Raw genomic sequence first — 16,326 nt, 5'->3', positions numbered from 1 at the left:
GGTGGGAGTCCTAGCTGGGGTTGTAGTTTCCTTATGGAAGGTTTTGGTCGTGGGTCTTATTCGAAGACTTGGACACCAACACTTGGGATCCACCTATATAACAGGGGCTGAGTGAGCACTTATTCGAAGACTTGGACACCAACACTTGGGATCCACCTATATAATGAGGGGCCAAGGAGGGGGCCGGCCACCCCAAGACCACAAGCCGGCCGCCCCCATAGAGTGGCCGGCCACCCTCCCAAACCCTAGCCAAGCTCCTCTCCTCCATATTGCCCGCATAGCTTAGCGAAGCTCCGCCGGACTTCTTCACCGCCACCGACACCACGCCGTCGTGCCGTCGGATTCAAGAGGAGCTACTACTTCCGCTGCCCGCTGGAACGGGGAGGTGGACGTCGTCTTCATCAACAACCGAACGTGTGACCGAGTACGGAGGTGCTGCCCGTTCGTGGCGCCGGAACCGATCGTGATCAAGATCTTCTACGCGCTTTTGCAAGCGGCAAGTGAACGTCTACCGCGAGAAACAAGAGCCTCATCTTGTAGGCTTTGGAATCTCTTCAAGGGTGAGACTCGATACCCCCTCGTTGCTACCGTCTTCTAGATTGCATCTTGGCTTGGATTGCGTGTTCGCGGTAGGAAAATTTTTGTTTTCTATGCTACGTTATCCTACACGATGGTGCCATCGGCTGCCGACGAGCACGAGGTCGGCTGAACCCCGGCAGCGGCGCGACAGGAGGCGCGCCATTGGGTGCAGGCAGACGCGGCATGCCCCATGGCATCGGCACGTGCATCGGGGTCGATGCGAACTCCGACGGGGGGCTCCATCTCCCTGCTGGAGCCCGGTGCACCGGCCGCCATTGTGGCCGCCCTCGCCGTCGGAAACCCTAGTGGGGACGGGGGAAAAACCCCGTTGTCGACGGATCCGCCGATCGAATCCCGGCGGCTTGAAGAGCCAGGACGACGAAGCTGCGGGTTGCTACGCTGGCCGTCCTCGTGCTCGCGAACGGCGACGGCCGATTCAACACCGGCACGCGACCGGCATCGCCGAGTCGCGACCTCCGGCCTCATACTCGCGGACAAGGCGCAGGAGCGCCTCGTTGGACCTAGTGGCCGTCGGCCGGACGGCTGGATCCGTCGTCGCTGGAGAGGAAGGCGGAAGAGGAGGCGAGGAGGCCATGGCGGCGGTTGATGGGACAGGGCGGTCACTATCCGTGCCAGGAGTGAATGGGGAGAGAGAAGGAGCAAAGCGGTGAGGGGAAGTGGGGAGCGAGGACCAAGACAACGCGATGTCTCCCGCACTTCTCCACGCGTGCAACCGTTGCACGCAAGCGTGCAAAATGGCACGACAACGGGACACACCCGCTGAAAACTGCCGATTCGGACGTTCCTCCAGAGCCTATCTCAGGGATGCTTTGAAAACCGGTTGGACCACAACACGAACCTTTTAGAGGCAACCAAACGAGCTGAGTTTGGCTGGGCCGATGCGAGCCATTCCCTAAGTAAGGGAGAAGTTGTTCTTTATCTAACTTGTACTCTTTCCAATTAAGAAGAAATACAAATTCACTAATGTAGCTAATTCGCGTTTATTTGCGTGTTCCTTAAATCGTCGTGGTAACCACGAGGATTTATTTGGCGCTTTACCACAGCGAGATTTGCTTAGAAAAAAGGGCTCACAGCCAGAGCCCTTGGCTCGTTGCGTGTGAGGCAAATAGTATATACTAAAAGAGCTGGGCTGAAATAATGATGGAATGGGCTTGAAGTTAAATAAAACAGACATGGGCTTTGCGAATTGAAATTTAACACAGGCCTGTGTGCAACCTGTAGTAGGCCTCTGCTCTCTTCTTCCTCCAGACGTCACAGACGGAGTTGGCGGCGCGAATCGAGCGAGTACTCTCCAATGGCGCTCCTCTTCTTCGACCTCAGCCTCCTCCCTTCCTCCAACGCCAACGCCCGCCTTCTCGCCGCCGCGCGCGCCCTCGAGCTCGGCTACGCTGCCGTCGCGCTCGACCACCCGCACCGCGGCCTGCTCGCCGACGCCGACCGCTGCCGCACCGCCCCCTTCCCCGTCCTCTCCTCCCTCCCGCTCCCCTCCTCCGCCGCCCTCCACCGCTCCCGCAATGGGTCCCCTACCGACGAGCCCTTCCGCCAGTACACGCGCATCACCCTCTCCCTCGACTCCCCCGCCGCCGCCGCGTCCGCGCTCGCCCCCTCCGCCGCCCGCCTCCTCCGCACCTACGACGTCGTCGCCGCGCGCCCTCTCAGCCAGGCCGCGCTCGACCACCTCTGCCAGTCCGCCACAGAGCTCGATGTCATCTCCATCGACTTCTCCCACAAACTGCCCTTCCGTCTCAAGCTCCCAATGATCAAGCTTGCACTGCAGGTAACTATTCGCTAATTAAACCCTACCTCCATTACCACTTCAGCTGAATTCAATGTTCAATGTCTGTCCATCCCCCAACTCCCAACTAACCATGTCTCCCATCTGACTGCAGAGGGGGATACATTTTGAGATTGCGTACTCTCCCCTCATCGATGATGTCAGTTCAAGGAGGCAAGTCCTAGCTGAAGCCAAGGTTACCCACCTTGCTCTACTTTCATTGTTCATTCACATTGGATACAAAAATCATCTAATATATATAATCGTTTTCATTTACTTGTGCAACATTTTGTCTAACAAGTTCATCTCACCTTCGCTATGCTGGAACCACTGGTTTACAGAGACATCTGCATCCTAGCTTAGTTAGAATTTCATAGCTCTGTTCCAAATTATTTCTGTTGCTACTAATGCAGTCCACCTCTTCTCTTCTTAGCTGCTGGTGGATTGGACTAAAGGAAAGAATCTCATCATTTCAAGTGCTGCTCGTAATGCTAACGAAATCAGAGGGCCCTATGATGTCGTAAATTTATGTGCGTACTTGCTTGGCCTTTCTACACAGCGAGCCAAAGCTGCTATGTCCGTAAACTGCAGGTGAGTCGTCTATCCATTACCCGGACAGGTTTGGTCCTTCAGACCTCTTAAGGCTCTACCATGTATGGGTTTGCTCATGTGGTTTTAGTGAGAAAAGACATCTTAATTTATCCAGTTTCCATTCAGTCTCTGTGGTTCAACCTGCAACTATTTGTCCTCTCATCTTAATTTGCACAGTTTTCTATTTAGGATTGTAAAATTGAATCATGATGCAACATTATGCTATCTCTTCATTATCAGGTCGCTACTGTCCAAGGCTATGAGGAAGAAATATTTCTACAAAGAAACAATTAAAATTGATAGATTGTTACCAAATGAGTTACTAGATTCAGCTAAGTATAAGCTTAGTGACTGGATTGGTTGGGATCCTATATCTTCTAAAGGTGATCTGCAATCTTTGGAGAAAAATCTGGAACATTCTCCCAACAAAGATGAACTACTGGGTTCACCCATAAATTGTTCCACCAAAGTGTTACATAAAAAGGTTCGTGATGTTGATGTGTCTCTCTTTACTGAGCGACTAGAGCAGTCTACCGGTGATAGCGAAATGCCTGTCGAAATGCAAGAAGAGACCTTACAAGCTCACGGAACTGAAGCAGACATTGCTGCCAGTCATGCCAGTTTGGATAAATCTGAAAATAATGAGATGGTTATGGCTCACAATGCACAGGCTTTTGTTGTGCCTTCTGTCGACAGGAAATGCATTGATGAGCATGCTGAACTTATTCTGGATGCAATGGAATTAGATGCTACAGAATTATGCACATTAAACCACATTGCAGGTGACAGTGATCCTTTGTCTTCCGATGTTAAGTTACCATGTTCTTCTCTTCCCCAGGGTATGGAGCTTTCTGACCCTGTGCTTGAGGACAAGGGTCGTGACCAAGCTAGTGACATCCTAGATTATGCTAGGGCTGATGCAACATATGGGACTAGCTGCACATCTGGTGAGATGGAGGATCAGGCACCTCTGGATCACAAAATTCTTTCTTGTTCTGATGTTTCTCTTGAGAATAAGGGTCTGGACATGCCTGACGACATTCCAGTTCACTCAAAAGAACACAGAAGTACTGCAGAATCAGTGGGGTGCTCACCAGGTGGGGGAGATGATGATACACCGTTAAATCCTGCAGTTCTGTTGAGTACTGATTTATGGAAAGACATTGTACCGCCTATACAGCAACTTATGGAGGGCAGAATAGAGCAAAATGTGGATGAAAGCATCAAACATGCTATGATTTATAAGGCAGAACCTGTTGACATAAATGCAAGAGGAATGATTTCAGTGGAGAATACTGTCAACAGTCAAGAGATTAATTCAGCTGCTTTTGTTTGTGATAAAGGATCTATCGACGGAACTAGGGAAAATTGTGATATGAAAGAACAAATTGCAAAGAAACCCAATGCTTGTTTAAATGAAGATGCAAAAATACATGGGGAGCCAGTAAATTTTCCTTGCGCAGTTAGTAAGGTGGAGGTATCTACAGCTATATCAGGTGATATGATCTATTCATCATTTATTTATTATTTGTTTGAATTGGCGGCATGTCTTGGTTTACTAATCGCAACTCCCCTATATGCATTCATAAATCTCTTGAGCTCGTAAGCAAATAACTTTTTTTTTTTGGCGAAACAGCCTTCTTTTAGTCAATTCTCTTCACTCTTACAGTACTGTGTTATTTATGAGAACAAGCGAATTGCACTTGATGTACCTTTATTTATGTTTTTGAAATAAGATCATGATAAATAATGTTCTAAAACAGGGAATCCTCTTAAAAATATTATTAAATGGTTTTTAGCATGAAGAATAAAAAATGATATATTGCGCTGCCTTCCAAACAAGTCTGAAAGTCCCGTCTGTTTTGCAGAAAAGCGAAGAAAAAACTGTCCCTCTTATATTCCTTTCTTGGGCTTTCTGAAGCGTGTGCCTTTCAAGAAGAAATTATGCAAAGTAAGAGGCCTTGTCAAATCTTTTCTATCATATCTCTTGCTTTAAATGTGCTGGATACTGCTGACTAATGTTAATTGCCAATCATGTGTAAGGCAATGAGTTCAGGAGCATTGTCAACCTTTTATGAACATAATAGGCGTCACTTCTTGTGATGTCAGAAGTGATGTCATACTTGATATAAGGATTGCTGCAAGATACTATCTCTATTCCAATGAATAAGGCTTATATTTTTTTCAAAAAGTCAAACTACATGAAGTTTGACCAAGTTTTAAGGAAAAAATATTATTATGTACAATCCAAAATCAACACCTTTAGATACATCATGAAATATATTTTCATATGATATCTATATAATATCGTGGTTCTTGATAGTTTTTTAAGTCGGTCAAACTTTACTTAGCTTGACTTTTTCAAAAAATTATACTCCCTCTGTTTCATTCTATAATGCCTATAGTTTTTTGGCACGGAAATTAGCGCAAGAGTATTTTTTACACAAGATCATTAGCTGAATGATTTGAGATCAACATAAAATTCGGAAAATCCATATCTTACTAACTTACCATAACAAATTTGGAACCTGAACGATTTGGGAGCTGAACGGGGAGGGGGTAATTGAAAAAAAGCTAAGCTACAACCTTATATTCTGAAACAAATGCCAAAAATCTATAGGCACTATAAAAAGAAACGGAGGGAGTAGGCCTTATCCATTGGAACTGAGGGAGTAGAACTGTACTATGCGTTTGGTTGTCTATAATCAGGGAAGAAACTTGTGTGTGCATAATAAAAAAACCCCACAAACTTTGCTCGTTCCACATTGCTACTCCGTTAGTGCTGGTTCTTCTTTCAGATGGAAATAAAACTACCTACAAAATCACCATCAGTAGCCAATATGCCAATTTGGCGAACATGGCTTCCTGAAGAAGCTTCAACTTATTTTCTATAGTCTATCCTCTTTACTAGCTGGATCAGTAAAAATGGATGTTAGCAGCCTCTGAAAAAGAATAGTTTGCCATGGTTCTTTTTTGTTGTTGCCTTGGAATCAAATGACTGGCACTAAAACTAAATGCATATTGCATAATGTACTGTGAGGAGAAATCTCGTTTTGTCCACACAGCTTGCTACATGCCAAATTAAACCTTTGAGTACACAACATCCTAAAAAGCGGAAAAACAGACTCCCATGTTGCTCAAAGTATGAAGTCAGTTATAAGATATTAAGATGATTCCGTTATGCTTCTCGAAACATCTTTTGGAAATATGGCCACTCAGATGTTGATGTATATCTTATTTTCTCTTCTGCTTAGTATTTGATCAATGTAGCTTCAGGACAGGAACACTAATTAATTAGCATTGTCTTTGAAAATCAACTACACCAGATAGAAACAGATGCATGAATTCACTATAGTAATTTCAAAGGATTTGACCTGAAAAGATTTTTAGAGACCGTGCCAGCAATAAAGGGCCTCACCCCCACAGATGCACCCAAAGGACGATGTGGGGGCAGAACAGAAATCTTTTCCCATATCATGCATGGCACTACAAAGAGAAGTCTTATCAACTTTTTTTTTCTTTTTACCAAATCTTATGACATTTGAAGTGACACATTGGTTGTCCCTTCACGGCTTCACATATCAATGCTGGTGTACGTTATGTGTCCTATAAGAGTGAAGTTGGGCTGGTTTTTGCAATCTTTTGGCTCTTAAATACTAACTCTTTGAATAGTTACATATCTTTCTAGTCTGTTGCTCATCTCTGTATGTTCTTTATACACATCAACTGAACAACTATTGCATCACCACTCATGCTATAATGCTGGGACTATTTTTATAGTTGACCTACTAGAAGAAAGAAAAATTTACGGGAACTGCGCTTTATCCTAATAGTTCCACTTGTTTTCCTTATCTTATATTCATTGACAAAGAGCCACTGCCTCAGTGTAGACTCCTTTTCCCCTCTTTGTGAATCCTCTCATTTTTTCTCTTGATGCACTAAGATGTCAATGATTTAACTCATCTGGTTGCAATGTTGCTCTTGTGTTGACATCTTTGCAGGTTGTATCTAAAAGGAAATCATAACAACTGTTGGAGTATACAATTCAAGCATTTGCCGTGTACCAAAGGCAGACGGATCCTTTTGCAATGCGATAGCCTAGTGCGCTTTGACTTTATCTTGTCGGTTGGCTAAGGCCACTTGAAGGTTGGCGAGCTTCGTGTAGTCAGGCTCCTGAGTGGGCTACTGTAGGGATTCATCAGAAGGCTCATCATTATATGAGAATAGAGTCCTGTAATTGGTCGTGGACGCTTCCGGTGATCTTACCAACCAATAGCCAACTGAAAACAGCGTCCTGGGTCTATAGCAACGAGCTTCTGTCAAATAGATGCTCGAAACAACACAGATTCTTGTGGGGGTCTATCTTGTAGCCTGCAATGTTCAAAGGGGCTATGATTTGTCCCCACCAAAATCTTGGGAGATTCACTTTTCTGAAGGTAATGATAGTAACGCGGAGGGACAAAGTCTAATCAAGGACCATCTTTCACATTTGCATTTAATCATTGGGAATAAAACACTTGCATTTGGTACTGATCGTCACCCCAGTGAGCTTTCTGTGCATATTTATTTTTGCAGTTTTAGATATAAATGAACGGTATGAGTATTTTTTCACGTTGTGTCCCATGCTAGCCACTGTTTCTATTAGAAAATGGCTAGGAGCGTCGGAACCTTAAAACCAGCCAAATATTTGTTGCTGTATAGGATCGTGACTTTTTTGCTTCATGGAGCAAGCAGAGTGGTGATGGATGTTTGTTGCTGTGCTAGTCAACTGCAAGTTGAGCACAGTGCCTGTGAAGGTGCTGGAAAAAAGGCATGTGATTTTAAGGATATGGTTGGGGAAAGTAGGAGATCGGCCCAACTTGCTCATGTCTCCTTGAATCGCCTGCAGTGTTGCCCTTAACCCCCAATTGCTGTATCTAGTTGTGATTGCCAGCTTTTGTTTTTCCTGCTTGTGCCTCGTAAATCCATGATCTATTGAGATTCTCCAGTGTCAGGAAAGTTGCATATATTGGTGATGGTGCCTCCTGCATTGAGCTACTCTGTGCGTAGCATTGAGAGATCGTGTGTGCTTGCCAGCTTGTTTTTTTTTATAAACGCGTTTCAGATGTCTCTAGTGTACTCCCCACATTTGATTCTGCAGTGCATGCTCCAGGAAAGATGGAACTACGAATGTGTATATCCTCGCTGGAATTAGATTTGGTTGTACGAATGCAGAAATGGTGCTATCGCACAAGTAGTAGTAGTAGGTCATTTCAAATCAGAGTTGACTTGCGACCTAAGTCGTTGAGGGGGCCAGACGTGCAGAGCAACCAATATATATGGTCGATCTCCAGGCCGGTTTCACAACACACATACACGCAACGCAGGCAGCACAGTGATCTCTCCACAGAGAACAAGTTGACAATGTATCACTGGAGCACATCATCTTCTTCCTCCAGTACTCCTTGCTATAGCAACGGCAGCGGTAGCAGCAATGGTCCCTTGCTCCCCTCCATGGCGTCCAACAGCTACGGCGATCTGTTGTTACAAGAGCAGCTGCAGCAGCACTACTACCCCTCCCCGCCCATGATGCCGCGCGTGATGAGTGCGGGAGACCTCCAACAAGCTCCTGCGCATGCGCCGGCGCCGGCGGCGAGGTACAGCGCGGAGGAGCGGCGGGAGCGCATCGAGAAGTACCGCACCAAGCGCAACCAGCGCAACTTCCAGAAGAAGATCACAGTGCGTTAATTCTCTTCTTGCCATCTCTCGTCGTCTCGATCGTGCCCTACATGGCTACATGCCATGCCCATGCGTGGCACGTTCATCACCATCACTCATGTCAACTCTGTTTTGTTTTAGTACGCTTGCCGGAAGACGCTGGCGGACAGCCGGCCGCGCGTGAAGGGCCGCTTCGCGCGCAACGTCGACGACGACGCGGCTACGGATCAGCCGGAGGACGCGATGACGGCGTCCATGGCAGAGGCGTCTAATTTCGTGAACGACGGGAGCAGCAGCAGCGGCGGCATGCCGCCGGAGTGGTGGCCGGCAATGCAGGGCGAGCTGGCCATTGAGGACGAAGAGCTCATCGCTTCCTACCTCGCCGTCTCCTCCATCAACCTCTACTAGCTACCTACCTAGCTCCTTGATACTATATCCTCGCATGCATCGATCTAGACCTATTTCGAATTGATTCTCGATTGACTAATTACTTTTTTTTTATCTTTTTCTCTCTCTGTAAACGAGCTAGTAGCTAAGTATTTAACCGCCATTATTATTTATTCATGTGTCTGCATTCCTTCTCTGTCTGAACACTCGTGATCAATGTTCAAGCTCCATGTCTCCTGTGTCTGAGTGCGCGTGGTGGTGTTGGATTGGGTGGTCGGCGGCCGGACGGACGGCACGATCGGGGTAGTGCGCCGGGCGGCCGGTTCGTCCTGTCCGAGCGACCGAGCCTCTGAGCCATTGCTTCTTGCTCCTCGCTCCTCCTTTGTTTCACTAGCTCCACCCTTCGTTTCCTTAAACCTTCGGATCCTGCACTTCGTCAAATTTCAAAGGATCTGAAGAGGAAGAGAGGAAAAACAAAGGATCAAGCATGCATGTCGAGTTGTCGACTAGAGGAGGCGGAACAGATAACTAGAAATTTCAACAAATTCGATAATTTTAGTGGAGTGTGGATATATAAGTTCTATGAAATGAAATTATTCAATACTATGTTATGGCAAGGTAACACACCAGCGATCAACATTAACAAGATAAATAACCTAGGGTTATGGAAACAATAATAAACAGAGAAGGTAGAAATAACCAAAAGAGGTCACACACGCAAACGATAAGGTTATGCCCCCGAGGTTCAAATCCTTGGAGGGACTCTCCTTCTTCGCTGGAGAGGCTTGGACACGAAGTCGCCACGACCGCACAAAAGTTCTAAGTGTCACTGGTCTTAAATAAAATATTGTCAATATTCTGAACTTATTCCATGAACTCGTAAATTAATTTGGATGCACAATGAGATCCTACAGAGTGTATCAGAGTGGGAGAAGCATAAAAAATTGGACGGAATGACAGCAAGCCTTGAAATCTTACCCACCTCAACGATTTCACTGGCTGATCATGCTTGTACATGTCCTGTAAAAGTGTAAGAATTTAGCCAAATAGAGAATATGGAACTTAATTAAGAATAATTCAAACTTGATAACATGCAGCTGAGTAAGATGATTATACGGCAGCATTATCGTGCATGCTTCCCTGTCTATGCACACTCGTTATCAATCTCAGCAAAAGAGTTATTCCATTGCTCCACGGATGGAGCTTACAAAACTAAAATGCACAACCTAGTTAAAAGAACACATGAAAAAAAAGGCATGCATTTTTGTGCTCTGAGTGTTACCTACTGATTTAGGTAGATCGATCCGGTACCCAATTTCTCTACTTCGGTATTCCTTCAAAAAGATGGGGTGGAACAAACTGATTGGTTCAAGGACTCACTAATTTAGTGGCAACGTTATATAAATGCATTTCCAAACAGAGTAATTAAATAGCAACATGACTTCATACACCTACTTACTACAGCTGACAACGTAAAAGGAAGCGATTCTCAAATATATATAACAGTGCAGTTTAGAAAACATCCATACTAAGGTAAACCAAGAGGGTAAGTTAAAGGAGAGCAAACAATCTGAAAGGAGGCAAACGACATGGCCATCAACATCAAGTTTTGATCTGAGAAATAAGCACATAGTTTGCATGTCTGGTAGATGAGAGCAAAATTACACTCGCTCGTCCTCGTCGGGTGGGCAGAGCCGCAGAGGATTTTTTTTCTTATTTTTTTTTGGTATAAGATGGGAGAAAAATAATTTATTTTGATCAGGAGAGAACTATTGACCGCTACATGTATGGTTTCATAGTCAAAGCATAATACAAGTTACACCTCATTTTAATCCGTGGTCAGGAAAAATTAGATTAGACGGAACCACACGGAACCTAGATTCCGTACCAATCACCGTAAAAGAGCTTTATTTATAATGCACCATCTATGTATTATGTAAGTTGCCTGGAATGTGCACTTAGTCACGAACTTGCATTTTGCTAAATTCAGGTCATCAACTTGCCATCCGTGTACATATTAGTCACTCGGTCACAAAACCGTTAACTTTTACGGAATACCCTTAGATTTTTATTGTGAGGGTTCCAACATTGCAGCCTGCTAAGTTGGCGCGAGCAAGTCATGGAGAGCAATCGATCCACAAAAGGAGAGGTCGGTGAGGCGGGAGGAGCACGCCATCGTTGCCTTCGTAGATGGCAGCTGTAGTGGAGCAACGTTGATGTCGAGGAACAACTCGGGTCACAAGACTCTTAGGTGATGGATTGAAAAGGACCAGAGGGACATCGCATAACCGATGGGGAGGCTGAGGTTATGCCGGAGCGGGCGAATTGTCGCGGCGACCGACCAGACGCGCCGAAGACAAAGACCGTCCTGCAGATCTTGGGTGCCCCAGGCTGATTACTTCGGCGGAGAGGACAAGAACGATGCGACATAGGTTCAAGGGTCGACAAAGAGGTTTGGAAGGCTTCAAATGGTGGCACAACGTCGCTGCGGTGATGACCGTTTTGACGAGGGAGAGAACGAGATAAGGATGGGGACATGCGGTACTCCACGAGGTTGTTGGGAGGGTCCTTGGTAGCGGACTACCCCACGGACGGCACACTAGTGACCTAGCCGACCACGACGCAGAGCAGCATTCAGTGGAGGAGGCTACGCCTGCACACCACTTGTTTAAAGCTAAAAGTCTACCTATAAGGACTAGAGAATGAGAAGAAACAAAGTTTCATGGGGTATTTTATAAGAAAGATAGACGGCCATTTGCAAACTAACGGTTTATGTGAGGGAGTTACTAATATGCACATGAATATGCACATGAATGGCAAAGTTTGTGATCCGAATTTGGGGAAATGCAACTTCCTGACTAAAGTGCTCCTTTAAGGAAAGTTGGTGTGTATGATGAATCTAATAAAACAAAGTTTATACTTTTATTTACTTCCTCTGTTGTTGTGACGGGCTTCCAGGATCCGTCTTATAAAGACGTCCGGCTCTAGGGTTACATGGAGAGTCCCAGCCGGTATACAAGATGCCTAACTACGGAATATTATATTGTCGTGCACGTCAAGGATCCACCTTTCCTTATGCGCCGTATTGGATCCGGATACTTCATGGGCTTTCACGGATCCAACTATCTTCATATGTCGGTTGAGATCCGACTCCTGTTACCTGGGCTGGAATTCATCCATCTTGATCTACACCAATTGGGCCGCCCGATGGACCATATGCCACCATCACCGTCTATGGGCCACCCGGTGTCGTTGCCTATTCGACGGTACCTCGGAGGAGGGATCCTCACGAGGGGGAGAAGAAGTAGGAGCCATAGGGCGGAGAGTCCTCGGGACGGTGGTACACGATTTACCCAGCTTCGGAACACCTGCTCGATGACAGGGCCTACTGCTTGTCTGGAATTAATTGGGCGCTTGCGTGTTGTTACAATGAGTTGTAGATGTGCCTCTATGGCTCTCAGGATCCGTCTTATAAAGGCGCACAGATCTAGGGTTTACATTGGAGAGTCCTAGCCGGAATACAAGTTACCTAACTACGGTACAATATCTTGCCGTGTACGTCAAGGATCCGCCTTCCTCCAAGGTCGTACTGGATCCGGATACTTCATGGGCCATCACGGATCCGGCCTCCTTCGTAGGTCGGTTAAGATCCGGCTCCTTGCTCCTGGGCTGGACCTCATCCATCTTGATCTACAACAACTGGGCCGCCCGATGGGCCACATGTCACATCACCGTCTGTGGGCCACTCGGGCTTGCCGGATCTAGGCCATGCTATTGATATACCCATAAAGTATACCCACAACACTCGGGCTTGTCGGATCTAGGTCACGTTGTTGATATACCCATAAAGTATACCCACAACAGTAGCCCCGAAGTTCTCCGAGATTCATCATTCTTTCGACTTCATTTACCCAGATCCGAAGAGAATCTTGAAGAGCTTCCAAAACTTCCTCTCCGGCTTCATTCAACCGCTTCTGTAACGGTAACTTAGCAGATTTTTTGTCCACACCGCGTACAACTTTCTCTTTTCCCGCGCTAAATTTTCGGAGATGCGAATCTTCCAGCCAGAATTTTCGGAGGCGCGCAGTTAAGTTACCACTGGTTCCATTTCACCGTTTTTAACCTAGGACACGTGGCGATCATCCAACGGTGTGACCGTTCCGTTCCCACCGTAGGATCCGGCTCACGAATCTCAGCACGAGGTCTATAAATACCCCTGCATGCATGGTCAATCTCATTCTTTCACCGCGCTCACCACTTCGTCTTCCTCCTCGCGACAGCGCCGCCCGGCAGATCTCAACTCCGACAAGCTGCTCCCCGGAGAACTTCAATCGCCGCCATTCCAAGGTCTCCCCCGACCCGAACTGTGCACGGTTGATCGGGAAATCAGCTCCGCCACCGATTCGTGGTCACGCCGGAGCTCTGCGTGCCAAGTCCGGGTCCTTCCTCCTCGCCGGCGTCACGGGGAACCACCACGCCATCGCCGGTAAGCTTCACAGGACTTGTAGAAGACAAACTAGCTAGATCCGATTACTTAAACGTTTCACCATATGCGTGCAGCCGAAAAAATGTCCACTATCTCACCAAGGTGTACCAATAGCTCTCCGAGTAGCCCACAGCCAAACACTACAGAACCAAAGTTCATGGAGCCTTTAGCTTTCCTTCCGTCCAACATTTCCGATATTAGACAAGCTCAACCTTTCTTCGCCTCTTCCAGCAATTTCCTCAACCGGATCCCAACAGTAGAGGAGGTCCAGGCGGAGATAGAACGGCAAGCCAGGATGGCCGCTAAAGTTGCGGAAGTTGAACAAAAGAAGGCGTCGAAGGCTCGGATCCGCGAAGGCGAGAAGGGCCAGTGGTGGCCTAGCGAAGTCACTGACTCGGAACTCAGAGCTCTTGAAAAAGAGGGATTCATTGCTCCGGGTTCGTGGAGTTTTCAGAAGGACTCCAACACTCCGACGCCTGATTCCGACGAACGCATCTTCACCAAAGCTTGGGTGGAGCGCGGCCTTTCTCTTCCTCCACCCGAATTTTTTTTATCAGTACTCAACACATATGGCCTCCAACCTCATAATATATGCCCAAATTCCTATATTCTCCTCTCAACTTTGTGACACTCTGCGAGGGGCACCTCGGAATCCGCCCCGACGTTCGCCTCTGGCAGTTCTTTTACCGCGTCAAAAAGGAGACCAAGGATAAGGCCATGGTCAACTACGGAAGTATGACGTTTGTGCTCCGCTCGCAGCGCATGTATCCGTCTCCTCCTTCCCACGAGTCCGCCCGGTACTGGAATGCCGGATGGTTCTACGTGAAGAACATTTCTATTCCGGGACAGGGCTGCCCGAAGAATCTCCTGGTTAGTCCACGACGGTTTAACCGGAATGGACTTAACTCTGAGCTGGTTTACCCGCCGGATCCAGCCACTCAATTTCAACAAGAAGCTGATCTATGAGTACTCCGGGACTGATGACGAATTGCGGGTAACCCGCGACAACTTACCGACGGACTCTCTGAACAGGAGGATCCAGACGCTTGTGAAGATTGGCCGAGGCCAGGAGGTCCCGGAAATCTACAAGGATATCTCCATCAACAACAAGTGCCCTCTGGTGCGTTCTTGTATTTAGCTTTTTTTACTTCTCACAATTGAAATGTTCTAACTTTTTCCATGTTTCCTCTTCAGCTTAATTCTTTGGCGGAGGGTAACTTCAGAAGAATTTTTCGTCAACCTGCTGACAAGGCGGAGGAGGATCCGGAAGACGGCGATGAGGATGAGCAAGCTCCTAAAAAGGCTGCCCCTCACGCAACGAAACATCCCCGCACCAAAGCTTCCGGCTCTGAGGCCGGAGCTAGCGGCGAGGCCTCCGCCAAGAAGGCTAAGACCATACCTCCCCTACGCCTCGACTCCAAGAAAGCGGAGCGTGAACGCATGAAGTTGCTGGCAACGGCAGGAAAAGGATCATGCCCGCTACTCCCCGGAGCCATGTAAGTATTCGGAAACACCTACTTCAGTTTGTGAAATTTCTGTACTTTATATTTTTCCTTTGCTTGTTATAGGACCCAGAAGACCACCTCGCGGGCCAACGTCCAGAAGCCCATTACCAAATATATGAAGTCATCTCCGGCCGTCGGCCCCGTCACTCCAGCTCCACCAAGCACCTCCGCCGCTGCTCCTCAACCATCTCCACCCAAAGCTCAACCTTCCCCCGATCTCGCTACCGACGCTCAAGTGGAAATTATCCCAGTGAGCGGCGAGAAGGGGGGCAGAAGCAGCTCCGGCACGAAGCGACCTGCTCCGGAGGAAACCCAAGTCCAAGGTCAAGAGGAGGCGGAAGTCAACTCATCTGATAAGGCTGAAGCTACGGCTAATGATGTCATCGGATTTCCGAAAAACTTTGGTGATCCCTCTTACCTGTTCTCTACTCCAAAGGCATATTCGCACAAGTTCTTTAACAAGTTTACGGAGAACGAGAAGTGGGAATTCGAGCAGGACCTCCTGAACTCCATGCTAAACAATGCATGGGGTAAGGCTGATATTGAATCTTCAACGATTCAAAGCCAGAAAAAAGAGATCGGTAAGTTCTTCGACTAACTCCTCATCAAGCGCAAGGTAAACTGCTGTTCTCCAGTAGCCCCCAAGTGTCTAGACGGAAACTAGTAATAGTTAGCACCTTGATACTTTTGAGTAAACCATACTGAGAAAATTTAAAGTGTCGTGGTAGCCCCCAAGCGTCATGGCGGAAAATTTTCCGGCAATGATGCTTCGTAGAGATCTACACTTAACCATGAATAATCGGAACTTATCCTTATTTTGCACCACCGCAGGAACAACAAGCGCTACACCATGAGCTTCATAAGAATATCTCTCTGCAGCGCCGTGTAATCCTTGAGCATGCGGATAAACTTAAGGACGCCAAGGACAAAATTGCGGAGCTAGAAAGACAGTTGTCGGAGGCACAAAGTACGTTTCCGACCACCTTGAAATTATTCCATTGTTCCGACTTTGAACTAACTTTTGTTTATGTAAACAAGTGCATCATCCTCCCTAGCCACTGCTTCCTCAGAACTCGAGACCCTGCGCTCCGCTCACAAAGACCTGGGGTCTAAACTGAAGGAGGCGGAGAAAAAACAAGAGCTAGCTAAAAAGCAATTAGCTGAGAAGAACTCCGAATTTATTCGTGAAAATGCTGTTCTGATGGAAAAAAAGCGAATTGACAGCGAAACCTTGAAGAAGCTTCAAGAAGAGGTCAAGCACCTCCGGATCTACATGAAGACAGCAG

At 47.0% G+C, this 16,326-nt stretch overlaps 2 protein-coding genes across 2 annotated transcripts; both read left to right on the top strand.

Moving 5' to 3' along the window:
• Window positions 1-1,894: 1,894 nt before the first annotated feature.
• Window positions 1,895-7,498, top strand: LOC124699154. The gene is made up of 6 exons (XM_047231502.1): window positions 1,895-2,377; window positions 2,490-2,570; window positions 2,808-2,965; window positions 3,206-4,461; window positions 4,834-4,916; window positions 6,967-7,498. The coding sequence occupies exons 1-6, from the start codon at window positions 1,895-1,897 to the stop codon at window positions 6,988-6,990; spliced, it is 2,085 nt and encodes a 694-aa protein (XP_047087458.1). The 3' UTR covers window positions 6,991-7,498.
• An 831-nt stretch (window positions 7,499-8,329) lies between these two features.
• LOC124700309 (zinc finger protein CONSTANS-LIKE 1-like) lies at window positions 8,330-9,070 on the top strand. The gene is made up of 2 exons (XM_047232459.1): window positions 8,330-8,683; window positions 8,804-9,070. The coding sequence occupies exons 1-2, from the start codon at window positions 8,369-8,371 to the stop codon at window positions 9,068-9,070; spliced, it is 582 nt and encodes a 193-aa protein (XP_047088415.1). The 5' UTR covers window positions 8,330-8,368.
• Window positions 9,071-16,326: the final 7,256 nt, after the last annotated feature.

Source organism: Lolium rigidum, chromosome 3, assembly GCF_022539505.1.
Source record: "Lolium rigidum isolate FL_2022 chromosome 3, APGP_CSIRO_Lrig_0.1, whole genome shotgun sequence".
NCBI lineage: Eukaryota > Viridiplantae > Streptophyta > Magnoliopsida > Poales > Poaceae > Lolium > Lolium rigidum.
This window is presented reverse-complemented; position numbering and strand designations above follow the sequence as displayed.

What these genes read in the sequence shown, in the direction of transcription:
- LOC124699154 (XM_047231502.1), top strand. Translation starts at nt 1,895, where the DNA reads ATGGCGCTCCTCTTCTTCGACCTCAGCCTCCTCCCTTCCTCCAACGCC. An exon ending in GCTATGTCCGTAAACTGCAG is followed by an intron (nt 2,966 to 3,205) that starts GTGAGTCGTCTA and finishes CTTCATTATCAG; the next exon opens with GTCGCTACTGTCCAAGGCTA. An exon ending in TCAAGAAGAAATTATGCAAA is followed by an intron (nt 4,917 to 6,966) that starts GTAAGAGGCCTT and finishes ACATCTTTGCAG; the next exon opens with GTTGTATCTAAAAGGAAATC.
- LOC124700309 (XM_047232459.1), top strand. Translation starts at nt 8,369, where the DNA reads ATGTATCACTGGAGCACATCATCTTCTTCCTCCAGTACTCCTTGCTAT. An exon ending in ACTTCCAGAAGAAGATCACA is followed by an intron (nt 8,684 to 8,803) that starts GTGCGTTAATTC and finishes GTTTTGTTTTAG; the next exon opens with TACGCTTGCCGGAAGACGCT.